Source organism: Pollicipes pollicipes, unplaced genomic scaffold (assembly GCF_011947565.3).
Source record: "Pollicipes pollicipes isolate AB1234 unplaced genomic scaffold, Ppol_2.1 Scaffold_5724;HRSCAF=6776_pilon_pilon_pilon, whole genome shotgun sequence".
Taxonomy (NCBI): Eukaryota; Metazoa; Arthropoda; class Thecostraca; order Pollicipedomorpha; family Pollicipedidae; genus Pollicipes; species Pollicipes pollicipes.
Genome location: NW_023596746.1, coordinates 29,564,237 through 29,587,485, shown reverse-complemented (window position 1 = coordinate 29,587,485; position 23,249 = coordinate 29,564,237). Strand labels below are relative to the sequence as shown.

The 23,249-nt window shown below is 57.0% G+C and overlaps 1 protein-coding gene across 1 annotated transcript in view; it reads right to left on the bottom strand.

Annotated features, from left to right (window-relative positions):
• Positions 1-23,249, bottom strand: part of LOC119102916 (semaphorin-1A) — a 46,529-nt gene that overhangs the window by 13,692 nt on the left and 9,588 nt on the right. Inside the window, exons 3-4 of the mRNA XM_037226365.1 lie at positions 2,715-2,811; positions 26-140 (exon numbers count right to left, since the gene is read on the bottom strand). Of these exons, the coding sequence (XP_037082260.1) occupies positions 26-140; positions 2,715-2,800 (201 nt within the window). The 5' untranslated portion in view covers positions 2,801-2,811. The remainder of the gene's footprint in view (positions 1-25; positions 141-2,714; positions 2,812-23,249) is intronic.

The following is a 23,249-nucleotide window of genomic DNA, read 5'->3' as shown; positions in this document are numbered from 1 at the left end:
GTGCGCGCTCGCTGCCCGTGCTCACCTCGTCGAGGCCCTTGTTGATACACAGCTGGACGTCCTGCTGCTCAGAGTGCCATTCGAGCCGCTCCTCCCGGCGCTCCGTGAAGTCAGACAGGCTGATGTTGAACACGATGTTCCTGGAACACACGTCACGTGTCAATGGGCACCACAGAGCCCGGTATTGAACACGATGATCCTGGAGCACGTCACGTTTCGATGGTCCGTGCCGCTCAGAGCCAGCCACGGCCACCTCTTGAAGCGTGTTCTTCCATCCGTGCCCCAGAATTGATTTCACGGCTCATAAGTTGATTAGGGGACCCTAGGGGCAGACAACCGAAGGGGTCCAATATAAACGGGCTGTTGCCATGAAGGCAGCTCACCCGTATCGACTGAGGACAGAAGTCCGCAACCGGCTTGCCATCGACCAGCCGGCAACTTTTGTGGTTAGCTCGCGAGCTCACAATGTAGTCGAAATGAGATAGCCGCATACCCACGGCTTTAAGGAGAGATCAATCATGGAACGTAGTCAGTATGCATTCGCCGTGAGTACGTATTTGCCAACCTGCTTTGTCAGTGAGTCACGCTGAAGGTGTAACGTTAGAAATGAACAAATGAAGGGACGAGCGTTTCTTTGGATTTTGGAAGCCCCGTGAAAGCTGAACAAAGCGATTCATATTTCAAGAAAGCTATTCGAATAGCTTTACATATGTAAACATAAATAAGGTCTTCGGACGCTTCCAGTACTCAGACCAGTTTCTCGGCTACCGCGAGCCAGTGCACCATTCAGGACTGCCTCGACCCACAGGTCCTCGGCTTGCATACTCGACTGAGGCATGCGTGAAGCTGGCCGCACGCTCGGTGCCTCGCCACGCATTCTCGTCCGCGCGCTCGGTGCCTCGCCACGCATTCTCGTCCGTACCCTCAGTGCCTCGCCATGCATTCTCGTCCGTGTCCAGCACACAGCACACGTCCTGCCAGCCCGGGAGCGCCGGCCGCTTTTGGCGAAGGGAAAGTGTATAATAAAACGAACGACCGCCGCGTTGTGACTTTTATTGGTGTAAAAGTCACGGCTGAACCGCGGGAAGTTTGCCGTGCGGGGCGTGGCAGCCCCCACCACCGCAGCCACCCCCTCCCCGGCGGTGGCGACCTGGGCATACCAAGCTCCTGTGGGCGGTCCGACCATACTCAGCTCCTGTGGGCGATCTGGCCATGCCCACCCCCTCCCCGGCGGTGACGGCCTGGCCATGCCCAGATCCTGTGAGCGGTCTGACCATGCCCACCCCCTCCCCGGCGGTGACGGCCTGGCCATGTCCAGCTCCTGTGAGCGATCTGACCATGCCCACCCCCTCCCCGGCGGTGACGGCCCGGCCATGCCCAGCTCCTGTGAGCGGTCTGACCATGCCTAGCTCCTGTGGCGCTGACGGGCTGTGACTGGTCGGGCTGCTCTGGACCGCTGGGGCTGGGATCGGGAGGTCTCCACATCAGAGCAGAGAGAAACGCCGGAGCTGGGCTGATCTGACCCATCAAACACGTGGCCAGCTCAGACAGGTGTATTAACAGGTAAGGCAGATGAGCTGGCAAGCCTGACTCACGGGCCGGCGGAAACAGTACTTTTTTACATTGATGAACATGAAGTCCATGGACAAAATCCGCAACAATCGCAGTCACCTGGAACAGATTAACACGCGGGAATAACTTCAGACCAGCAAACTTGGGGCGTGAGTCGGATGCCTGTCATTTCGATGTTTAAGTGCACAGTTAAATTTCGACACGAAGGGTTCCACTTCCCATTCAAGCAGTCCCGATGCCCTGAAATTGCTGGCCACTGCCAGGCTCCACGGACCAACGGCCCGCTAACCAAAGGCTTCCCTCACTTAACTGCGCTCGTATAGAATGCCTCCCCGCCTTCCCTATCAGAAATATCGATTTTTCATGGAGATTAATCGATCCAATTAAACTGGGCTGAGCCCTCTCATGGATCAGGACCCATTTCGTGCGAAGCGCGAGCATTTTCCGACAATATAATCGCACGGGCCTGGACGGAGCGGGGATTGTACTACCCCTGACGGTGCTCCACTCAGTAGGGGCACAGACAAACAAGTCAGCGAGCGTGTCCCTACAATACTGGCAGATGAGTGATGGCGAAATCAGCCCAGCTTCCTCTCATTGTCTGCTCCGTGACACCATTATGGCCGGTATATGGACCGTGAGACGGCTCTCGCTGACCGGCGCGCGTCTCGGAGGATGGATAGCGCGACAGCGCGTACCACGAGGTGTCTGTTATCCAGCGGTGCGATCAGCTTCACCCGGCATGGGAGTGATGGGGTGGGAGCAGGACGGACGGGAACGGGCAGGCAGTGAACCCATCTGCCCGCACTGAAGGAGACAAACCGCACCCCGCAGGATTTAATGTGTGAATTCTACGAGCAGTCAGCGCGAATCGGGAAATGACTGAAGTCGGTCAAAGCGGTTGACAGCTGCCGATGCCGCTGCATTGGTTGGCGGCTGACATTGGAAAGCCCGTGAGAGGTTCAGTGGGCTGTCGCTGTCGGACGTTGCACACTGTTGTATGCTAACTTCCACATGATGTCTAACGTCAATTCATTAACGTCTCACACGTTATACACTTGCCCTGTGGAGTAACAGCCCCTAGTGTCAACCAGGCGGTTGACCCCTGTTAGAGGCACCGGCGCTTGGGCAGATTATCTCACCTGGCACCAATGAGTAGGGTGTTGCCGTCTTTCTCCAGCAGTTTGAAGTGGTCGTTGTGAGAGAGGTTGCCGGAGAACCTCAGCATATTCTTCTCATCTGAAAACAGAGCACCACGGCATTAGTCAAAGTTACATCAGGTGCGCTATTATTGAAATGTATCGGCGCTTTAACAGATTTAAAACGCATTATACGGGACATAAATCGCCATAACTGCGAGCCTTTCAAAACACCTGACGTGCATTTAATACTGCCCCAGGCTGTCCTCCGAGCGTATTTACGCTTGGAATGGCCATATTTAATCTTCGAGCTGCTCATTACGACCAGGCCCGCCCGGGGTATTTTCAGCACCGCACCGAGTCGTTCTAACCAGGCCAAGACCGGCCTATACACGACCGGAGGCGTGCCTGGCAGCCGCTTCCCCGGACCTCGCGGGCGGCCGGCTGGAGTGGAGCGGACGCGCGCGTCGCCGGGCCGCGAAGCAGGCCGCACCAGTCAGCCGGAATACCGCCGAACGCGCGCTCACGACCGCGAGCGGCCGCCGGGAAGAACGCGCCTTTCGCGCGAGGCTACCGAGGGGTTCGACGCCGCTGCGATGAACTGGAGGGGGAAGGGGGGACGTCTGCCGGCTGTCGTCAGATTCTGAGCAAACGGCAGGCAGACACGGCCTTTAGAGCGACGCGTCGCCCCAAAGGCCGCCTGTGCGGGCGGGTGACCGCAGGCACGCGCGCGGTGCGAAGGTGAGGTGCGAGACGCCGCCGAGAGGTAAACCGGACGGAATGTAGGTGACCCCTCCGCAGGAACGGGCGGGCAATCATACCACCCCTGGCTCGACACGGGGCACTACAGCGGTACCGGAAGTGACCCTGACCGCATTGGAGGCAGTGGAGCGGTTGATGCTTGACCCCGTTTGCGAAATGAAATTGCCGCTCGTTTTGCGGCAACGGGTTGGTGCTGCATCGTGAGGTGTAATGGCAGAGAAGGGCAGCGGCCTTGTGCTGACTCCGGCACGCGTCGATGTTTGCTCGTCTGCTTCATGGTGGAAGGCTTCAGGTAGCACTTTGCGTGCTCTGATATTTTAAAATCCCTGAAACCACTCAGGTCTTTGCTTAGCTTATGCTCCGCCTGGCTATTTCTTAAGGAAACGACCTAGCCAGGATTACGGATTAAGGGCAGGAATGAGACCAGATATTAGTACTACGGAGCACAATTGTTCGGACTATATTCCTCGCTTGGTCAGTATTTTGGAGTGTAGTGTGTAGTCCATCGATGCACATACTAACACACCGGGCGAGGACGATTTTCTGAAAAATATTCCAGCCGTGCTAGCTAAAATTGTTTATAAGATTGTTAGGTCCATTGAAGCCAAAGTGACAACGTTTTCTGTTCCGCCATAGCCAACGGGCCCGTAGGGGCTGGGCTGACAGTGTAGGCATAGTGGCTCAGTTGGTTGTGCTTATGAGAAACTGGCAAAAGCACAACAAACCATGCTTTCGCCTTCACTCAGCACCACTTCACATCAGCGGCGTTTGTTGAGGCGATGTTCTGGTGTTCTGCCCACGTGTTCTGGTACTGCGTTATTGGATACGCCCTGCATGGGGTGGGCTGCGGTAGCGCGCCTTCATCCACTCTCGGATGCACCTTCCTCCTTACTTTTTCCTCTTTTGATCGTGAAGCTGTGATTTGGTTCTCAAATGTCTGCGCGACGGAAATGTGCGAGCGAGGTGAACGAAGGTGCTTTACCGCGCTGTGGGATGCGTTTCTACGTCTGAATTTTGTGAGAAACTTCTGCTGTTTCGTGGATGTAAAGAGGCACGGCAGTTAAATGGAGAATGCAAGTCGTTTACGTTTCTGTCATTTCACTAGGTTATTTCATGATGAATTGCTGTTAAATGTCAAACATGAAATGCTCAAATGGTCGTCAAAGAGCCCCGCGTGACCATGCCATCTAGCGGTCAATTCACTGATATTCATGACGATGGCAACACTTTGATGTCGTGGATGCCATGCTGAGTTTAAAGCCCAGTTTTGGAAATTGCCAGAAGTACGCAATACAATTTTTCAAGTGTATTGATAACATGTTCATTCGTTCATTTCAAAAGTTCAAAACAGGATGATGTTACAGTCATGTCCCGTCATAGAAAACCTCTGATGAGCTCACTGTATCATTCGGAAGTAAACAGTGGCATGCCCTTTATCGGAACCAGTTTTGCGCCACGACCACAAAGAACATCCAAGCGACAAACGCTGCAGAGGACAAACGCCGCCGAATCCGTCAAAGCTGGCGTGGGCTGAGCGTTGCCTTGAAGCCCTCTCGATTAAATCCTCGGGAGGGAGTCATTACTGATACTCATCTCGGCCACATCGCTAAACGCCGACTATTGGCCGGTGATTTTTCAACAGCCGAGGCCAGAGCGCCTTGATCGGGCGTGGGCAGCCCATCTGCCGTCGGCTGCGACGGTACCCGAACCTGCCGCATCAGTCGGCCACAAATGTCATCTGGATGCGGTGTGACACTGCGAGTATCCACGCTCAAATAAACGGTCAAGGGAATTAAGGTCAGCTCCCGGATTAAAAGCCCGTGGTCCAGTCGGGTAGGTGATTGACACGACGCTACTGAGATAGGCACGATCGCAGCGCTTGGGAGTGAGCTACCTCATCCATTCAAAAAGCTTGGACTCATTCTTGAAAAGACATTACAAGAAAGCATGCTCGATGTTCCGTGCGCCTGTTCACACCAGGTAAGGACGCAAACAGCAAACAAAAACCAGTAGATCACGAAATATGGGGCAAAGCTAGCACTTTTCCCCGCCGTGTGAAGCGTGGAACAGCCCTCACACTCAGAAAACCTTGCGCACAGATTCCACCAAAGCCCACGGGTAGTGATTGCGCGCCACCAATTTATCTGGAAAAAGCTGAACTACTAAACGCGTCTTCCTGACAGCATCTGCTCATTCATCATAACTCTCTGCCAGGCTCCGCGTCATGGCGTCTCCCACTGACCCTGCCAAGGCATCTCATCTCATTCCACCCGAACTACGTCATGGCTCAGACCACTACACACCCACCGCCACGAAGGACACGCAGTGGCGGAAGAAGCTGATGGTGCCGATGGGGAGTCACCGGTACCGAAGGAGAGACACCGGTGCCGCTGGACAGCTACCGGCACCGACAAAGAGCTACCGGTGCCGATGGAGAGCCACCGGTGCTGATCGACAGCCAACGATACCGATGGAGTGCCACCGGCACCGATGGGGGACCGCCGGTGCCGGCAGACAGCAACCGGTACCGATGAAGAGCCACCGGTGCCAATAAAGAACCACCGGCACCGATGGAGACCCACCAGTACCGATGTGAGACCGCCAGTGCCGATGGAGAGCCACCGGTACCGATGTGAGACCGCCGGTGCCGATGGAGAACCACCGGTACCGATGGAGAGCCGCCGGCGCCGATGTGGGACCGCCGGTGCCTATGGAGAACCAGCGGCACCGATGGAGAGTCGCCGGGGCCGATGGGAGATCGCCGGTGCCGATGGAGAACGACCGGTACCGATGGGGAGTCGCCGGTGCCGATGGAGAACCACCAGTACCGATGGAGAGCCGCCGGTACCGATGGAGAGTCGCCGGTGTCGACAGGAAGCCGTCTGCTGCGGCAGCGGTGTTTATTTGTTTATGCTGGGCGGCTGGCGCCTTGGCCGTAGCCGTAGGAATGCCTGGCTGGTCCAGCCAATCGTGACCAGGGTCAGGTGGCACGCCTGGGGCAAAGGTCACGGGGCCACGGGCGCCGCCGAACCGCGCCGAACCGCGCCGCACCGGTGGGGGGGGGAGGGGGCGCAGATGTCGGAGTCGCAGATTGAAGGCTTTGGCGGCAGCTGACCTTGCTCGATGTCGGAGGTGGCGCGCTTGGCAGCCGTGCTGCGAGCTCCGAAGTGAGGCGCAGTGAGCTCCATTCGCGAGTGCCCCGCTTTTGGGAACGCAGCACGTGCGGTCGTGCCCCTGGTGGGAATCGATCCAGACGGAAGCAAACCCGACGCGTTGTAGATGACTCATGCCCGGCCACCCGCCGCGATGATTCACGATAATCCACAACGCGGAAAGAACGGAACCAACGCGCTTTGCGACGTCTCACCACGCGTAAAAAGCCCGCGTCGCTGCAAACTCAACTCACCGCGTCATCTGCGCACGAGCCTGTGCCGAGAATCGAACGTCCCGGCGCCGGACAGCAATTTCCGGCGACCCGTGACCGCTGGACGTCCCGCTCCGCAGTGCGGTGGCGCTCATTAACGTTAATTGGCGGGCCACAGCGCGCGCTGGTGATTCAGCGGGCGTGGAAGGCTGTGGAGACGCCACACACCCGGCTCAACAATACGCCATGCACAATGAGTCGGTGCAGCTGAAAGGGCTGGCAGGCTGGTGGGGTGTGAATAACACATGAGTGATACTGTCCAGCTCTCATTTTTCGCCCGCCCACAACGACGGTACTGACCCGCTCTACAAAATAGCCTAGTAAGTGCATGGGGCACAATCACATGTTAAAAGTTACCGCCGGGCGATTTGCTTTCATGTTGTTTTACAGCGTCGCAATCCTAAATTACCCCAGTCTTCTCAAAAGTTACTGAGGTCCGGAACCCAGCGCCCCGTGGTAATTCCACCAATGAGTGTGTGGTTTGGCACAGCAGGATTTGGCCCGCACCGCTCTCTCTGCCGCCACTGCCACTGACGCAAGAGGCGGCTGGTTGGGCATTGTGTCAACTCATGCTATCTCGGTCAGGGTATCCTTCCATTCACTTCACAGGAAGGCCTTTCTCACACCACAACGATGAAGGCGGCCAGCTTTCAGCTGTTTTAATCGTCTAAGTCTAAGAGCTGTCTTATAAGCACAGGGGGTGTGGTGTGGACTTCATGACTTGTATGTCCTGTGGTGTTTATGTTTTATGCCTGACATTCAATTACATTAATAGTTCAATTAAGGCCTCTCAGCACGCGGCTAATTTCATCGCCTAACGAGCCATTTTATATTAAATGTTTCTTGCCTATAGCGCGAATTCGTAATAGCCATGTCATGGAACGATTCGAAACGAAATACACACATTCACGATACATCCACGCCGCCGTAACGGAAGGACGTGACTCACGAGCAGAATCCGTCGTGACCGACACCCGTGACTCACGGACATAATCCGTCGTGACCGACGCCAGTGACTCACGACCATTATTGAGTGGACCGCTGCAGCTGGCGGCGGACACGCCCCCCCCCCCCCCCCCCCCCCGTCGGCGTCCGGCAACCCCTTCCCCAGTCCATGACACACAGCTAATCAATGAGGCCAACTCCGTTTCATGGGGGAGAACTGAAGCCTTAACTCTGGGCACCCAGACAGCACACATTTCGCTTTCTGTGTCTGACTATCGGAAGGAATCAACCGGATAACTCCAGTCGTTCCAACTCCAGAACCAAGCTCTACAAGCAGCATATAGCGGTGATATTTGAAGTGGGGCTAGGTCCGGAAAGCCACGGCAACGGACCAACCTGGCCTGGACAGCCCAGGCCAGTCCAGCCCAGCCCAGCCCAGCCCAGCCCAACCCAGCCACGTTCGGTCCAGTTCCGTCCAGCTCGGTCCAGCTCGGCCCACGAACAAAGGCACCCATTTAGGGCGCAGCTGCCAGTACCACCCATTACCTGGCCGACTTCAAAACGATTACGGCAATTCGGCCGACACTGTGATGGACGCATTGTGCGGTCGGGCCGGGACGGGCCGGTAATTGGTATGGCCGGAGCGTTGAGGTGTGGAGCGAGGCGCCTTGTGGTCCGACGGCGGCAGGGTACCCACTCCGGCCGCCGCCGAGACGCCGTCGATTCGGAGTGTCTGATGTCGGTCGGAGCAGCCATGTAATCGGTGCGGCTGGGCTGCGTGCTCTGAGCGTCTGGTGTCGGTCGGAGCAGCCATGTAATCAGCGCACCTGGGCTGCGTACTCTGAGCGTCTGGTGTCGGTCGGAGCAGCCACGTAATCAGTGCGACTGGGCTGCGTACTCTGAGCGTCTGGTGTCGGTCGGAGCAGCCATGTAATCGATGCGCCTGGGCTGCATGTTCTGAGCGTCTGGTGTCGGTCGGAGCAGCCATGTAATCAGTGCACCTGGGCTGCGTACTCTGAGCGTCTGGTGTCGGTCGGAGCAGCCATGTAATCAGTGCACCTGGGCTGCGTACTCTGAGCGTCTGGTGTCGGTCGGAGCAGCCATGTAATCAGTGCACCTGGGCTGCGTACTCTGAGCGTCTGGTGTCGGTCGGAGCAGTCATGTAATCGGTGCGGCTGGGATGCGTACTCTGAGCGTCTGGTGTCGGTCGGAGCAGCCATGTAATCGGTGCGGCTGGGCTGCGTACTCTGAGCGTCTGGTGTCGGTCGGAGCAGTCATGTAATCGGTGCGGCTGGGATGCGTACTCTGAGCGTCTGGTGTCGGTCGGAGCAGCCATGTAATCGGTGCGGCTGGGCTGCGTACTCTGAGCGTCTGGTGTCGGTCGGAGCAGCCATGTAATCGGTGCGGCTGGGATGCGTACTCTGAGCGTCTGGTGTCGGTCGGAGCAGCCCTGTAATCGATGCGCCTGGGCTGCATGTTCTGAGCGTCTGGTGTCGGTCGGAGCAGCCATGTAATCAGTGCACCTGGGCTGCATGTTCTGAGCGTCTGGTGTCGGTCGGAGCAGCCATGTAATCAGTGCACCTGGGCTGCGTACTCTGAGCGTCTGGTGTCGGTCGGAGCAGTCATGTAATCGGTGCGGCTGGGCTGCGTACTCTGAGCGTCTGGTGTCGGTCGGAGCAGCCATGTAATCAGTGCGACTGGGCTGCGTACTCTGAGCGTCTGGTGTCGGTCGGAGCAGCCATGTAATCAGTGCACCTGGGCTGCGTACTCTGAGCGTCTGGTGTCGGTCGGAGCAGTCATGTAATCGGTGCGGCTGGGCTGCGTACTCTGAGCGTCTGGTGTCGGTGGGAGCAGCCCTGTAATCGGTGCGCCTGGGCTGCATGTTCTGAGCGTCTGGTGTCGGTCGGAGCAGCCATGTAATTGGTGCGGCTGGGCTGCGTGTTCTGAGCCACCAGCTTGAGCGGGCTCACCCGAAGGGACCCCTGCATACAAGTTCAGTTTTTTTTTTTTTAGTGACATGGTTTACACCATTTGCGGGGCGGGTGTTGTTAGCTGGTCACGACGTTCAGCTGTTTTCCCGGATCGGTCGTGTCGTAGGCTCTCTATTTACGTCTTGACGGTGGTACAGAGACGAAATATTGCAGAGCTTTCGTCATCGTCATGGCATGGCATGTGTTGTAAACACATACCATGGTCGATTTTCGCTGGCGCGGTAAATCAATGTCTGCTCTGTCGGGAACTGCAGCGGTCGTTAGACCGCCCCTTCCACGTGTTGTCGGATTACAGCAGCTGTGATGTCATGACATGCCGGCCGCCTCATTTGGAGCAGCGAAACACATCTGTATGCAAATCGTGTTTGAGCTGAGTTTCAACACGTGCATATAGCGTAATACCAGCACCTGTGAAAACGTGACCAGCGGGGGATAATAAGACGCGCCACAGAGGTGTGCAGCGCAACTGGCGCCAGGGAAGCCAAAGGGGGAAAATTGACGTACGCCAAATGATAAAACAACAGCAAGCACATAGCATATACACACGTGCATAAATACACCTACATTTATATATATATATATATATATATATATATATATATATATATAAACGAGCGCACATACACACACACACACACACACAGCTTGTGTGTGTGTGTGTGTGCGTTATGTTGGGATATATGTTCCGTCATATTATCAGCCTATCTAGATCTACACAAAGATAGCATGTTGATGAAAGCTGCTGAGAACGGCCGGGTCGATACTATCCAGGTCAGTTGTTGCGGCCAGGTTGCTGAAGAAAACCACCCACTGCTTTTCTCATATCGAGTAGATAGCCAAAGTGGACCCACTCATCTCCTCAGTTGCAAAGATTATTTCCTTTATTACCGTCACACGGCGGGCGCACTTTCTGGTACCTGTTCGTCTGGTCCGCCTAGTCCACCCAACGCCGCAGCTACGGATAATCCGTGCTCCTATGGCGGTCCGGTCCGGTGGGGTCCAGTCCAGTCCGGTCCGGTGCGGCCTGTCCGGCGGCCCGCCCGTGGGGTATAGGTGGGTCAGACGGCACCGGGTCGGCGGGGTCGTCCAGCTCCACACGGCCAGCCCCGGGTCGGCGGCCGCTCCACGCAGACGGGCAGCAGCCAGAGCACGGCGGATGGCGGCATTGGAAGGGGTCCTGGACCATTTCCTTCGGGGCAGGGACACCGAAGCCCGGCGGGTGACCGAGGAGACCCGGAACACTCACTCCACGACAGGGACCCGTGCTCAATAGGAGAGCAATCAGAAAAGGTCCCCGACCACCGCCGGTCAGCTGGCGTCGTGGGTCGGCGGCGCAGCAGTGACGCCAGAGCCCGTCAGGGTTGTCCGGGTGCGGCCCGAGCAGCGCACTGAGACCCTGACAGTGGCCTCTGAGATGACGGCTTCCGAGTAGCCCCTGATGCGCTGTCGCGTATTCGGAGAGATGGAGACGCATTCTGACACTGTATAATTGCAGACACAGCACGAAGGAAGAGTGTCATCATAAGAAGCAATGACTTTAGCCGATGGCAGAGCTGTTGTAGAGGAGCCGTCTTGTAGCAAGCCGTCGCAGCGGGCCGTGTACGGAAGGGGACAAACACGGGAGAGACAGGGCTCAGTTCGGAACGTGCTGACGTTGGTTCTAGAATGACTCCGATCAGGTTTAAGACCCTTCAAAATGCTAACGGCAAATTCAAATTCGTGCCCTGATCTATACGGGGCGTGTATATTGTCAGGATCACAACTCTACACTCATAATGGGTTCCCATTGCTTTAATGGTTTAGCACACATCAACACACTATCTCATTGTGTATGGCAGCGACGTTTGGCAAGAGGCAGAACCGAACCGCCTGACACGTACCCCTCTCCCCTTCCCTGACACATAAACCTATCGGGCAGCCCGCTCGTCTACTCTCCAAATCACTGCCATGACAACGACACTGACCAGCGCCCATGTGCAACTGACGTGTCTCTCGGTGTTTCACGGAACATGCCACGCTTCTGACCGCAGAAGGGCGGATTGTTTACACCGCTGACCGCAGGAACCGCACGGCGTTGTATCGAGCGGGGCCGTGTGAGGTGTTACGACAGCGCACGCCCGACGTGGGAGGCCGTGCCGTGGGCCCGCTCGCAGCGCTCTCGCGCGCCACACCGTGGGAACGGCACGTGCTGCGGTAGAGAGCTGTGGTTGGCACCGTCAGGGAGGCACGGGTGGAGCCCGGGTGTGGGGAACAGCGGGCTGTGGTGGACACCGCGCGAGAGCTCTAGCTGAGGCCGTGTGTGGGGCCGGCCGGCGCCGCTCTCTGCGGGACCGTTCAACGCTGCCGCCGGCCTCCGATCGGCCCTAATGAGACGTCATTACGACACGGGCCGGGCATAGCTCGGAGCTGGGCCGGCCGGCCTGCGGCCGGTACGGCCCGCCCGACCTCAGGCCGGCGATCGGCCGGCGCCGGCTCAGGTCAGCTGCGGTACGTCAGGTGCGACCTCAGGTCAGTTGCAGTAGACTCGGGTGTAGCCCGAGGTCAGCTGCAGTGAACTCGGGTGTGACCTGAGGTCAGCTGCAGTGAACTCGAGTGTAACCTGAGGTTAGTTGCAATGGACTCGGGTGTGACTTGAAGTCAACTTCGGTGGAGTCAGGTGTAACCCGAGGTCATCCGCATTGTATTCTCGTGAGACCTTAGGTCATCCGCCGTGGACTTGGATGTGATCTTAAGTCAGCTGTAGTAGACTCGATTGCAGCCTGAGGTCATCTACAGTGTGCCTGACAGTGAACTGAGGTCAACTGCAGAAGCCTGGGCTGCGACCTGAGGTCATCACCGGTGCGCCCCAGTGAGACCTAAAGACAGGTGGAATGGTCTTGGTAAAGACCCGAGGCCAGCGCCTCAATGAGATCTCCTGAATACATCAGAGATTACCAGCTACGGCGACTGCTGGACATCCCCTGCACGCCATGACTGTTCTCACGTCTGGGAGGTGCTGTCTGCGCAGCTGCACGCCTGGCCGGGGCCGCCAGCGACGCCGATAAAAAGGCGGCTCCGGCCTCCCAGTGGCGACAGGTCGATCAGGCCGGCCGCCACACTCGCTGACTTTACACATACAGATCATGGACGCATGCAACGGACTGGCGTAGTTGCCCAGCGGTGACAGAGGCACTTATCAGATGTATGCGACAGGCGCAGGGGCAAAGAACAATAACACAATTCGACTTCAGCTACATGTCATAACAAGGTCGTTGGGTTGCGAATACTGGTGAAACCTTGAAATTCGACGGCACAGCCTTCGGATCGAAATTCGCTTGGGTTGAAAGGACGCGCGGATAAAAATTCCGGCCAATGTGATCAGACTGCACCGTACGCTTATTGCAACACACAACAGAGGATGCAAGCTGCTGTCTGTGGCAGTACCAAGAGATCGCAGAATGTTGTTAGCCGGAGCCCACAGGTCACGCAGGTACCTCCGGTGCGCTGTTGGTGTGATATGAGTCCAGGGGCAACGCGCACCCGGAAGCGAGGAATGCGGCCCGGCGACAACACCATCCCTTCCCATTCATCTCCGCTTGCCTCCGCCAACAGACTCCCCCCCCAGCCGGCCTGGCGGAGGTGTCTCGAGCGTCTCGATTCCCGTGCGCCCCTCTCCAGCCGAGCCGATTGTCCGGGAGAGGGGTGCGTCGCCCGTCAGGGCCCGGCGGCCGCTCCCACGGGCGCCGGGCCCACTCCGGCCCCGTCGACGGAGAGCGACGGATTCGGGTCAGCTGGCGGGCCAGGTGGCGCAGCCGGTGGCGGCGCGCTGAATGGCGACGGGAATCGGGCGTCACTCGGGGCGCACGCGCAGGGCACAGCACCGGGGCCGTGGCCGATGGCAGCCGGGGGGAAGGGCGGGCAGTGGGGGGGGGGGGGGGGGGACCGGTGGCCATGACGACACAGTGACGTCATCCTTGGTGGAATATCGCCGACGACGGGACTGCCCATGGAATTAAATTTATGACACCATCTGGTAAACACAAAGGCAAAACAGCGTCTTGAAACGGCTTAATTGTACATTCACAGCCGGTAGTTAAGTTTCACGCTTAACAATCCAACAACAAACAACTGTTACAAACGGCATTCCATGGGTTGCCTCATCGTGGAGGATTATTCAAGGTTAAAAGCCACAGCACGCCGCAAAACCGTCACAGTTCTAATTGGAAAGAACTCGTGAAATCATCACCTCAAAATTGTGGTCGCTGACTAGTAAAGCGCCAATCAATCTTCGCCATCACTGATGATTACCAATCAGTCAGCGAACGGAGCGCCGAGCCTGAGGCTCAAGCGTCGGTCAGGAGAGTGCGTCCATCAAGCACTATGTCTGTTATGAAATGCCACTTTAGGTAGAGTCTCCAAACGAATGCAGCCCCTGCTTTCACAGCGCATCTAGAAAGCGCGCTCAGTGACAAATGCCACCGTGGTTTAGGGGAAAATATAGCAAACAAAACTACCAAAAGACACAACACAACAAGCCCAAATACATACATTCATCACCGAGATGGGTCCAATAAAGCATAACAAGAGATGAAGCGTCGCCAGCGTTGTCATGAGAGCATTGGATGCCTGTCAGCTGACGTTTGTGCTGGCGTTACACTGAGCAGACTGGCAGCGGACATCAGGTCGAAGTTGTTTTTATTCTGTGACGTGTTCTAATGCTTGTATGCATGGCTGTATGTCGCGTAGAGCTGATCTCATGCTACTGCTGTGATGCTTTCCATCCTACAGCTCTGCGTATTTATTAATGCTCCTTGACAAGCCAGCGGCGGCTATCAGACAAACAGGGATGTGGATTGGAAGGCTTCGAACTATTGAGGGCAGCACAATGTTTTCAAAGACGGGTAAATCTGTGTATAAACAGCGTACGTTTTATCTACCAGCAAGACTGAAAACGATCACTCAACTCCTCCACTCTTTTTGCGTCTTCATGGAATCTCACCAACCACCAGTCAGCCAAACAGACTGTCTATGGTAGGTCGCGACAGCGGACATGTGCCTTATGATAGTTGATGCTAGTGGCCAAGCTTGGCCGGAATACGGCTGGAAATATCGGAGCCGTAGCGCGCGTCCCGAACTTGACGATCCCCACCAGCAGCAACACCGTCATCACGCAAGACAGCCAGAGAGTTCATAGATCGCTGACTGATCAGTCAGGATGGTACGGTCATTGATCAAAGCCACGCGCAGCTCCCCTGGGGATCATGTCTGTCTGTAGCTCCATCCCCCGTCCTTTCATTTTCTCTTATCAGTCTTTTGCAAATCACGGGGCCTTGACAAGCCCTTTCCCTGATCCGTCTCTCCATCGCGGTGAGCTGTCTGACCTTGGGTGTATTGGTGTACACACAGGCGGCGGAGGGGCGGGGGGGGGGGGGCGCGGGTGTCCACGACCCAGCCGCACCTCTGACGGCGCGCGTGCCGCTGATGGATGACGCGCCGCGTTTGACGCCAAACGGAACGGGAGAAAGGCGCGAACGGCGGATGTTCCGAATGAGCCGCGTTATTGGCAATTATCGGGCGTCGAAACAGCGCCAGTGGCTTGAGACGAGCGTCACCAGCCGCCAATATTTATAGAGTTCACTTTGTGAAGAAAAATAGGCTCTGTGAGGTGAAGAGGACGTCCTGCAGCCGCTTTGAAGCCGTCGTGCGGACGGATACACAGGGCAATTTGTAGCGCGTGACAGGACGCCACGTGCCGTGCCCGGCTCGCCGTCGCACCCTAGAATAGCTGGCGACGATTAGTCATCTTTACGGGGATGGGAAGCACGTGCCACCTCCTTCCGGCGGCTGTGAGTCTGTCGCGAGCACGCAGCTGAAGTCTGGCGTCACGGATTTAGTCCCAGTCCGGCACAGATCCATATGTACCCACGCAGGATAGGCACCCGCCGAGGTTAGCTGAACTAAGATTATCAGTCGATGTTGTCAATCATTTGCGCCAGTTTGTTTCGATGTTAATTCTTACTCGAAGTTAGCTTCGAAACTCGGTGTACGCGTGCGAAAAGTGGGCCTTTGAAACGATGTCGCTCCTTGATGACCTTGCCATAGCTAGAGCTGGTGATTATAGCCTGCTAGACCTGCGGAGGCATTCCAGTCTCGTTTGACTGATGGCCTGAGGACGGCAACTGTCGTCGATGGAGGGCATGGGTCGCCTTTTTTGCCCGGCGTCGGGCGACGCTGAGTGATTTAGTGGGGCAGGGAACCAACGGGAGGGGCACGGAATACCGACTGGCGCCAGGGGACGTCCCGGGACGCGGCGCCGGCGCGGCGCCAGCCCCGCGTCGCTCCCGCACCGCCCTCGGACGCCACCAGGGCAAGCGGGCGGCGAAGGGGACAGCTGGCTGCCCAGCTGCGCCCTCCTGATCAGTTCCCGCGCCACATTCACTGCCACCTGGGCTGGGTCATCGGCACCAGCATCGTCCGCGGACGATGGTGCGGGGGAGGGAGCCGTACGGCCAGGTGTGGCTGCTCCGTTGCCAGGAGGGCCGAGCTCTGGACTCGGAGCCGGGCGACGTGACCGGCCCGGTAATGGTGGCCTCACGGCTGAACGATTCGCTCAGATAGCGGCCGACATGAACAATACTCGTAACAGGTGAGCGCTATTGCTGCCACAAATGTTACTGCCCACATGCATGTTTAAAGTGCTAGGGTTTTCCCAAATAAGGGGCAATTGCTTCGGCCGTTGTATCGAAAGCCAAACAGCAATTAAAGGCGAATAGGTCCTTAAAACGCCCCATATGGAGAAGGCCACGGGCCACAATTCGGTTCCACCTGAGTTCGCATCGACCAGGTCCAAATACGGTACCGGCTTCCTCCAATGAGACAAAAAGAGCCACACAAAAAACCATGGTCGAACTGCGTCCATTACTGGTCCATTTCTTAGCGCCCGACCCACGGCCGGGAGAGGTCTGCCGGTCTGACCAGGAAATGGCCCTGTGCGCCGGTGCGGTCCGAGAGCGCAGACATCCCCGATCACGTGCGGAGCGGCACCAGAAGAGCTCTGCCGAGCTTGGAAACTGCTGCCAGCGCAGAGAAACGGACGGCGGGAGTCGCATTGGCGGGGCAGACGAGCCTTCCGCATGGTCATCCATCGGAATTACGGGCTAAACGGCATTTGCCCCCGGGCTGGTGACACTGAGCAAAGCTTACCGTACTGATCTCGGCATCGAACCTGTGGCCAAAGTTGGACAAATCCGGGGGAATGGATCTTCTTCGGGCATGGTTTCCTAGCTTACCATATCTGAAAAGAAACCAGATTTCTTCCTGTGCAGTGCGGGACTGCCACGTACCAAGCTGGCAACGCCAGCTGGCTGTGTGGTTCTTCGAGTTTATGCCTTCGGGCAAAACGATGTGCCCGTTTTGCACGCACGCCCGTTGTCGTGAAAGGACGGGGCCAGGCACTCACCCTGCAGGTCAAAGCCAGCACCTAGACGGCATCGTGCAGTAAACCAGCCCAAAACACCGTGAACACCCGAATATCTGCACGGCGCCACACGTATCACAGAAGTTAACATCAACATAAACATAGATAGCACAGTTAACACATAACAGACTCCCCATTGTGAACCTGGGCCCAATTCAGCTGCCGCTGCAGGTGGGCGTCAGCAATCGATACTGGACCGCACACCGAGCAGAAGCAATAGAGACCTGCATGCAAATCCTCCCGTGCATACAATTACTTCCATACGTCATCAGCGGGTGCATGGGAAGCATAATTCCGCCATTATTCGCGCGGCGCACGAGGCCTGCCAGGCACGACACAAGCTTTGTTGAGCAAGTCTCCTCGCCCGTTATTCCTGGCTGTCGCAAAAACCGCTGCCGCCGACATCAATACCACGCGCCACGGCCCACGCGGGCGGCGCGACAAGCTCTGGGACGGAGCGGGCCCAGCGGCGGACACAGGCACGGAGGACAGGCAAAGCGAGGTCGAGGGCGACAGCGACTGGACAGGAGCGCCATGCTTGTTGCGCCTTGTGTTCTTCTAGGGCTCAGCCAAGCAGTTCGTACACGCTTAATGCTTATTAATGAAATAAACGTACGAATAGTACGCAAGATGTAGTAGCATGTTATCAGCGTAAAACCGTGCTATAAAAACTCAAATTGGGTTACCATCCGTTTGTTTCGTATTTGCAGGCTGTAACCACGCCTCACTCTGCGTTTTCCCCCATGTGTCACACAGTTCATTGAACCTTCGGAACACGTTCGGAATAAACACGGCATTGCTGAGGTCAACCTCATACGTCACGCGGCCCAACAGGAAGACAGCGCCAGCGTGGTGAGCGTACCGGTTTGTTGCCACTCGAAAGGCTGCGACGAAGCGGTATCGCGGCGTAAACCAACGCATGCAACAACGCAACAATTGACGGTACCGTCACCTCTGTACTCCGCGAACAGAGTCCTCCATTGCAGGGAGTTAGTAGCGTAAGTCACCACGAGCTCTGCTATCACCGCGTAAACACGAGAAGTGTGCACTGGACTCAGTGGTGCGAACAAAGCCGTGCACGCCGCTGACGGCTATGCGCATGCGCGAGACACCGAGGAGACGCTGACGCACGTCTCCTTGGTCTCACGTCACCTATGAATGTGAGGTGCATGGTTCTCAGTCTCCCGGGCGTGGAGTGGGTGGTCCTCAGCCTACTGGGTGTGGCGTGAATGATTCTCAGTCCGCTGAGTGTGGAGTGAATGATTCTTAGTCCGCTGAGCGTAGAGTGGGTGGTTTTCAGTCTGCTGGCAATGAAGTGGATGGTTCTCAGTCCACTGCATGTGGAGTGGCTCACTGAGCATCTCGGCCGGCCTGCGCCACCTGCAGCGGCAGCCCGCCGGCCAGACGGCAGAGACCACCTGGCGCTGATGGCGGACCGCTGCCCCTGCATCAGCACACGTGATGAGCGGCGCCGGCGGGGGTCTGCACGGACGGAGCTGCGGCCGGCCGTTCACCCGGGCCCGGGGTGGCTCGGTGGCGCCGGGAGGGCCGGACGTCCCGACAGCTGACACGGACGTCTGGCGCCTGGCGCCTTACGCTGACCGCTGCAGGTCAAGGAACGGGTGCGTCATCGCTCCGCGGTGCTGATACGAATAGGACTTCATGTTTTCTCTCTTTCGTCTCTGATTACCTGGTTTTACGAAAACTTCGTCTGACGGAGAGACCCCACAAAACGCCTCTGTTTCGCAGCGCGCCGTCTCCAGGTCTTCCGCCTCTCCGGTCAGCACCGCGCGACCCCATCTGCCGGTTCTCCGGTCACGAGCCCGCGCCAGCCCCGACCGGTGCGACGGCCGAGCCACGGCGCTGGAGCGCCGCGCAACTGCCGCGGCAAGCGGCGGCTCGACTTCCGGGCGGCGATGCCATCTGCAGGCGGCAGCAGCCGGCGCGGAGGGACCTGTCGCCGGCGATAACGCGGCCGGTCGTCGCGCGGCGCGCCTGCAGGTGCGGGGTTCTGAGGCGCCGGCGGTCCGCACCGGTTCGCCTCCCGCTGCCGCCCGACGTCACAATCAGCGATTGAATGTGTATTGAGGCTCGCGCAAAAACTGGCCGGCGTTGCCGCAATCTGTACGGTGTCTGCCGTGTGCGGCTCTGTGTTTGCCCGCGGGAAGCGTGGAAGCGTGTCCCGTCGGCCTGCTGACTGCGGAGTGTTTACGCCTCGTGTGGGCTCGTGCACGTGCGTCGTGTGCGAGAAGTGCAAAGTGCGTGAGGTCAAATCCGCTTCGCTTCACTCCTGCTGCATGCATAAAAAAGCCGCAAGCCTCGTCGTATCAGTTTCTCCAAAAGTCGGATTTAATTCAGCTGCAATTTCCCACTGACCACCCCATTCCCCGTGGAAGTCTGGTCACGCTTCGTAAGCTCCGGCGTCAATGATCCAATCAGTCCTCACCCGTTGGAACGGCCTCGGTGCCAGAGGGACCACATCTCCCTTCACTCCTCCAATCCGCAGACTTGTTCCGCCACTCACGATGGCGGCTGGCCTGCAGCGGCGAGGCACCTGCTCGCTCCGGCGCCTACGGCCGGCCCGCCCGCACCCGGGACCGGCCCGTGCAGCCGCCGGCCGCTGCCCGCTCTCCAGCCGGGCGGACGGACAGCGCGCCTCTCACGTGACGTGCGCCGATCGGCAGCCTCTCAGCGCCTCTCGCAATCTGATGACGCGGAGGCCAATCTCGCAGGGGGGGGGGGGGGGCTGCGGATTCCGAAGGGTGCGAAGTGCGCACTGCGATCTGCGTGGTGGTGAAAACGTCTTGGCTCGCGCCCAGAGAGTTCGTGCGATGGACTGACTGGAGGCACCCTCGGGGCGCTGCGCGAACAATGCAATGTATTGCAGGGCGCCGATCAGAAGTCAATTAAGTCCGGCACCGCGATTTTGATCGTGTTTTAGCCGCACTTTAGGCGCTACCGCTCTAAGATCATTGCGTCAGGGAGAATGTACCGAACAGTGGTAACACTAGAAGATATTGCGTGATTGGATGCGCTGATGCATTCCGTGAAGCTGATGTTGCATCACCCTGGACCTGATGTAATCAAGAAAGAAAGCAGGAAGCTTCTGTAATTCGGCATCAAAAGTACGTAGTCAAGGGGTCGTGCGTCAAAGAGGCTGGGTTCCCGCCCCCACTGAGCCAAAAGATTTGCAGTAGATACTTGGCGATTTTGCAGAAACTCAGTTCAAATTGTCAGGAATTCGGGAAGCGTTTAACATTTACCACCCACAGATACAGCTTTTGGCAACATGCCCGTGGTATTATGAGTTCTTATGCTGAAAATAATCGACATTCACTGCATCATGAGGTATCAAGTAATATTTTGATATTTGGATTGAGTGCATGGTGAAAATATCCGATGTTTTCAGCAGTATTGATGGCCACGAGTGAGTGAAAACATTAGCGTCCCTACAGACACCGAATAATTGCCACACGTTTTTGTTTACTGGCACCTCCCGGTATCTTGCCGGTCGCTTATCTTCTGCAGAACAACTCATGATACGGGAGACCCACCTAGCATCGCAGAAGAACACCGGAAAACAAAATTTGTTAGATAAGGAAATTCACGTCACTTGATCCACAACTAAAAATTTTAGCACAGCTTCTATATCTTGTAGGCCCGTCAAGTGGGATACAATATCATAACGGCCAATCTTGCATCAGTTAACGTCATATGACTAGTACCTTCTGGTATACTGGAGGTCAGTTATGTTCAGCACAGGAACTCTCAACTCATCATAAAACCGAAAAACCAGCCGAGAGCCACGATCCTCGCTCCGACAACACCCGAGCTGTTCCCGGTGATTCAGCTGTTTGCCGGCCTCCGTGTCACGCCAGGGTAACCTCTGACCTGGCCCCAGCGCATGCGAACGGCAGCTTCGTACCGTACCACGCGTCAGTCCGGCGCCATGGCATGTGGTTCCCCATGTCGTGGGATGTGGCGGCTTGACCGCTGCCACCAAATAATTGCAGTCACTTAATGTTTGGTCACGAACGTTTTGAGCCATGAAGGAGCTCAAAGGCTGAATTGGGGACGCTGGATACTAAATAAAATATAAAATATAAAGGCCAGTGTGAGACTGCTTGCAATTAAGCCGTCGTCTGCTGACAGCTGATTCACTAATGAGTTATCCTCTGGTCCACAGAGAGCACGCCAGAGTCCCAGATGGTTTCTGTCAGTCACGGCACTGAGTCGACGTGACCCCCCCCCCCCCCCCCCAAGAAAAAGACCGGAGTAACTGGCACACCATAGCAAATACATCGTTGCTTCACCATGGTACCAGCAAAAAGCTGACTGCACTAGCCACACTGTTAAACTCTTTCGGTAACAAAAAACACAAAGTGACTAGACCCACTTTAAGTGCTCTAGCTTACCCGGGCAATCGGGAATGATGAGATCTTAACAGATTCGGGTGTTCCTGTTTCTTTTGTGGCTGCATTACAGCACTTACCGCGTTTTTTGAAACGGGTAGCGTGGGAGATATAGCCCGTTAGACCATTCAAAAAAACTCAAGCCTGTCCTGGGGGACGCTTTACTGGCATTGACAAGTTCATAACAGGAGCCCCCAAACATGCGCACCTTTTCATCCTAAGCACCACGAGGACCGGTGCGGGTTGGGGCCCACCGCCACCTGCGCACAGCGCTGTGCACCCTTGCCCCGAGCCGGCTTCCCTCCCCACGAGATCTAGGACAGCTCTAAGCCCGACCCTCCCGGGTGGGACCAGGCCGCCGGACCAGGGACTCGCAGACCGGCGGACTCAAAAGGCATGAGACCACCGGGGCCAGCAGAGGACTAGTCTGTGACGTCCCGACCGACCGGGCAGGCCGTCCACCGCTCCCAACTCGACATCGCCAGCAAAAACTGGCCACAGCCGCGGGCCCGTGGTTTGTGGACACAATGCAGGGAGAAAAACAGCGCGGCACGGTCTGCCTGGTGACCTCGGTGGATTCACGACCCAGACAGTGGCGTCGCACCCGACTTTGTGTCAACAAATGAGCTGTGTTGTCAACAGCAGCTGGGTATACATGGGGCGACTTTACTCTTCTCATCCCGGGGACTTACAACCATCTGAGGTCAAGGCCAAACAGGCATGACTCAGGCTCAGGCGCAAGTCAGGTTTTAGGTGGTCCCGGTGGGTCCTTCATGATGCCAGGGGATCTGTGGGCACTCGGCTATTATAGTTAGAGGCCCTTATGGGCCACTGTGGCCTCAATATGCGCCGCTGAGAACGACCACCGGACGGCTATCTGCTGGGATCACGCGGCACCGGGGGCAACGTGTGGCTGGCCGAGGACAGCCCGACCCTGCTGGCGCCACTCACGCCAAATTTAGCGCGCCAATCACCTGCAGGCTTCCGCCGCTGCATGTTGAGGAGCTCCAGAGAGAGAGAGGGGCGCAGGGAGAGAGAAAGAGAGCGTGTGAGCGAAACGGAGAGGAAGAGAGAGGGGAGGGCATAAAAAGGAGGAGAGGGATAGGGAGAGAGAGAGAGAGGGGGGAAGAGAGAGAAAGGGAGAGAGAGAGAGAGAGAGAGAGAGAGAGAGAGAGAGAGAGAGAGAGAGAGAGAGAGAGAGAGAGAGAGAGAGAGAGAGAGATAGAGAGAGAGAGAGAGAGAGAGAGAGAGAGAGAGAGAGAGAGAGAGAGAGAGAGAGAGAGAGAAAGAAAGAAAGAGGAAGAGAAAGAAGGAGAGAAAGGGAGAGAGAAACTCGTCGCCCATCTGTCTGCCCACTCCTTAGATACTGCTAGTACCCCTGCCCTTTTGCGCCTGACCCTGAATGACGCTAGCTGCTCTGCCGTTCCCTGCACTCCGGATGAACCCAATGTTAAGCTCTCCGAAGCGGACATGCCAGCACCTGCATGACCACCAGAGGCAGATGCGTCTGGTCATTTGGTGATCTCATAGACCAACGACGATTGGTAT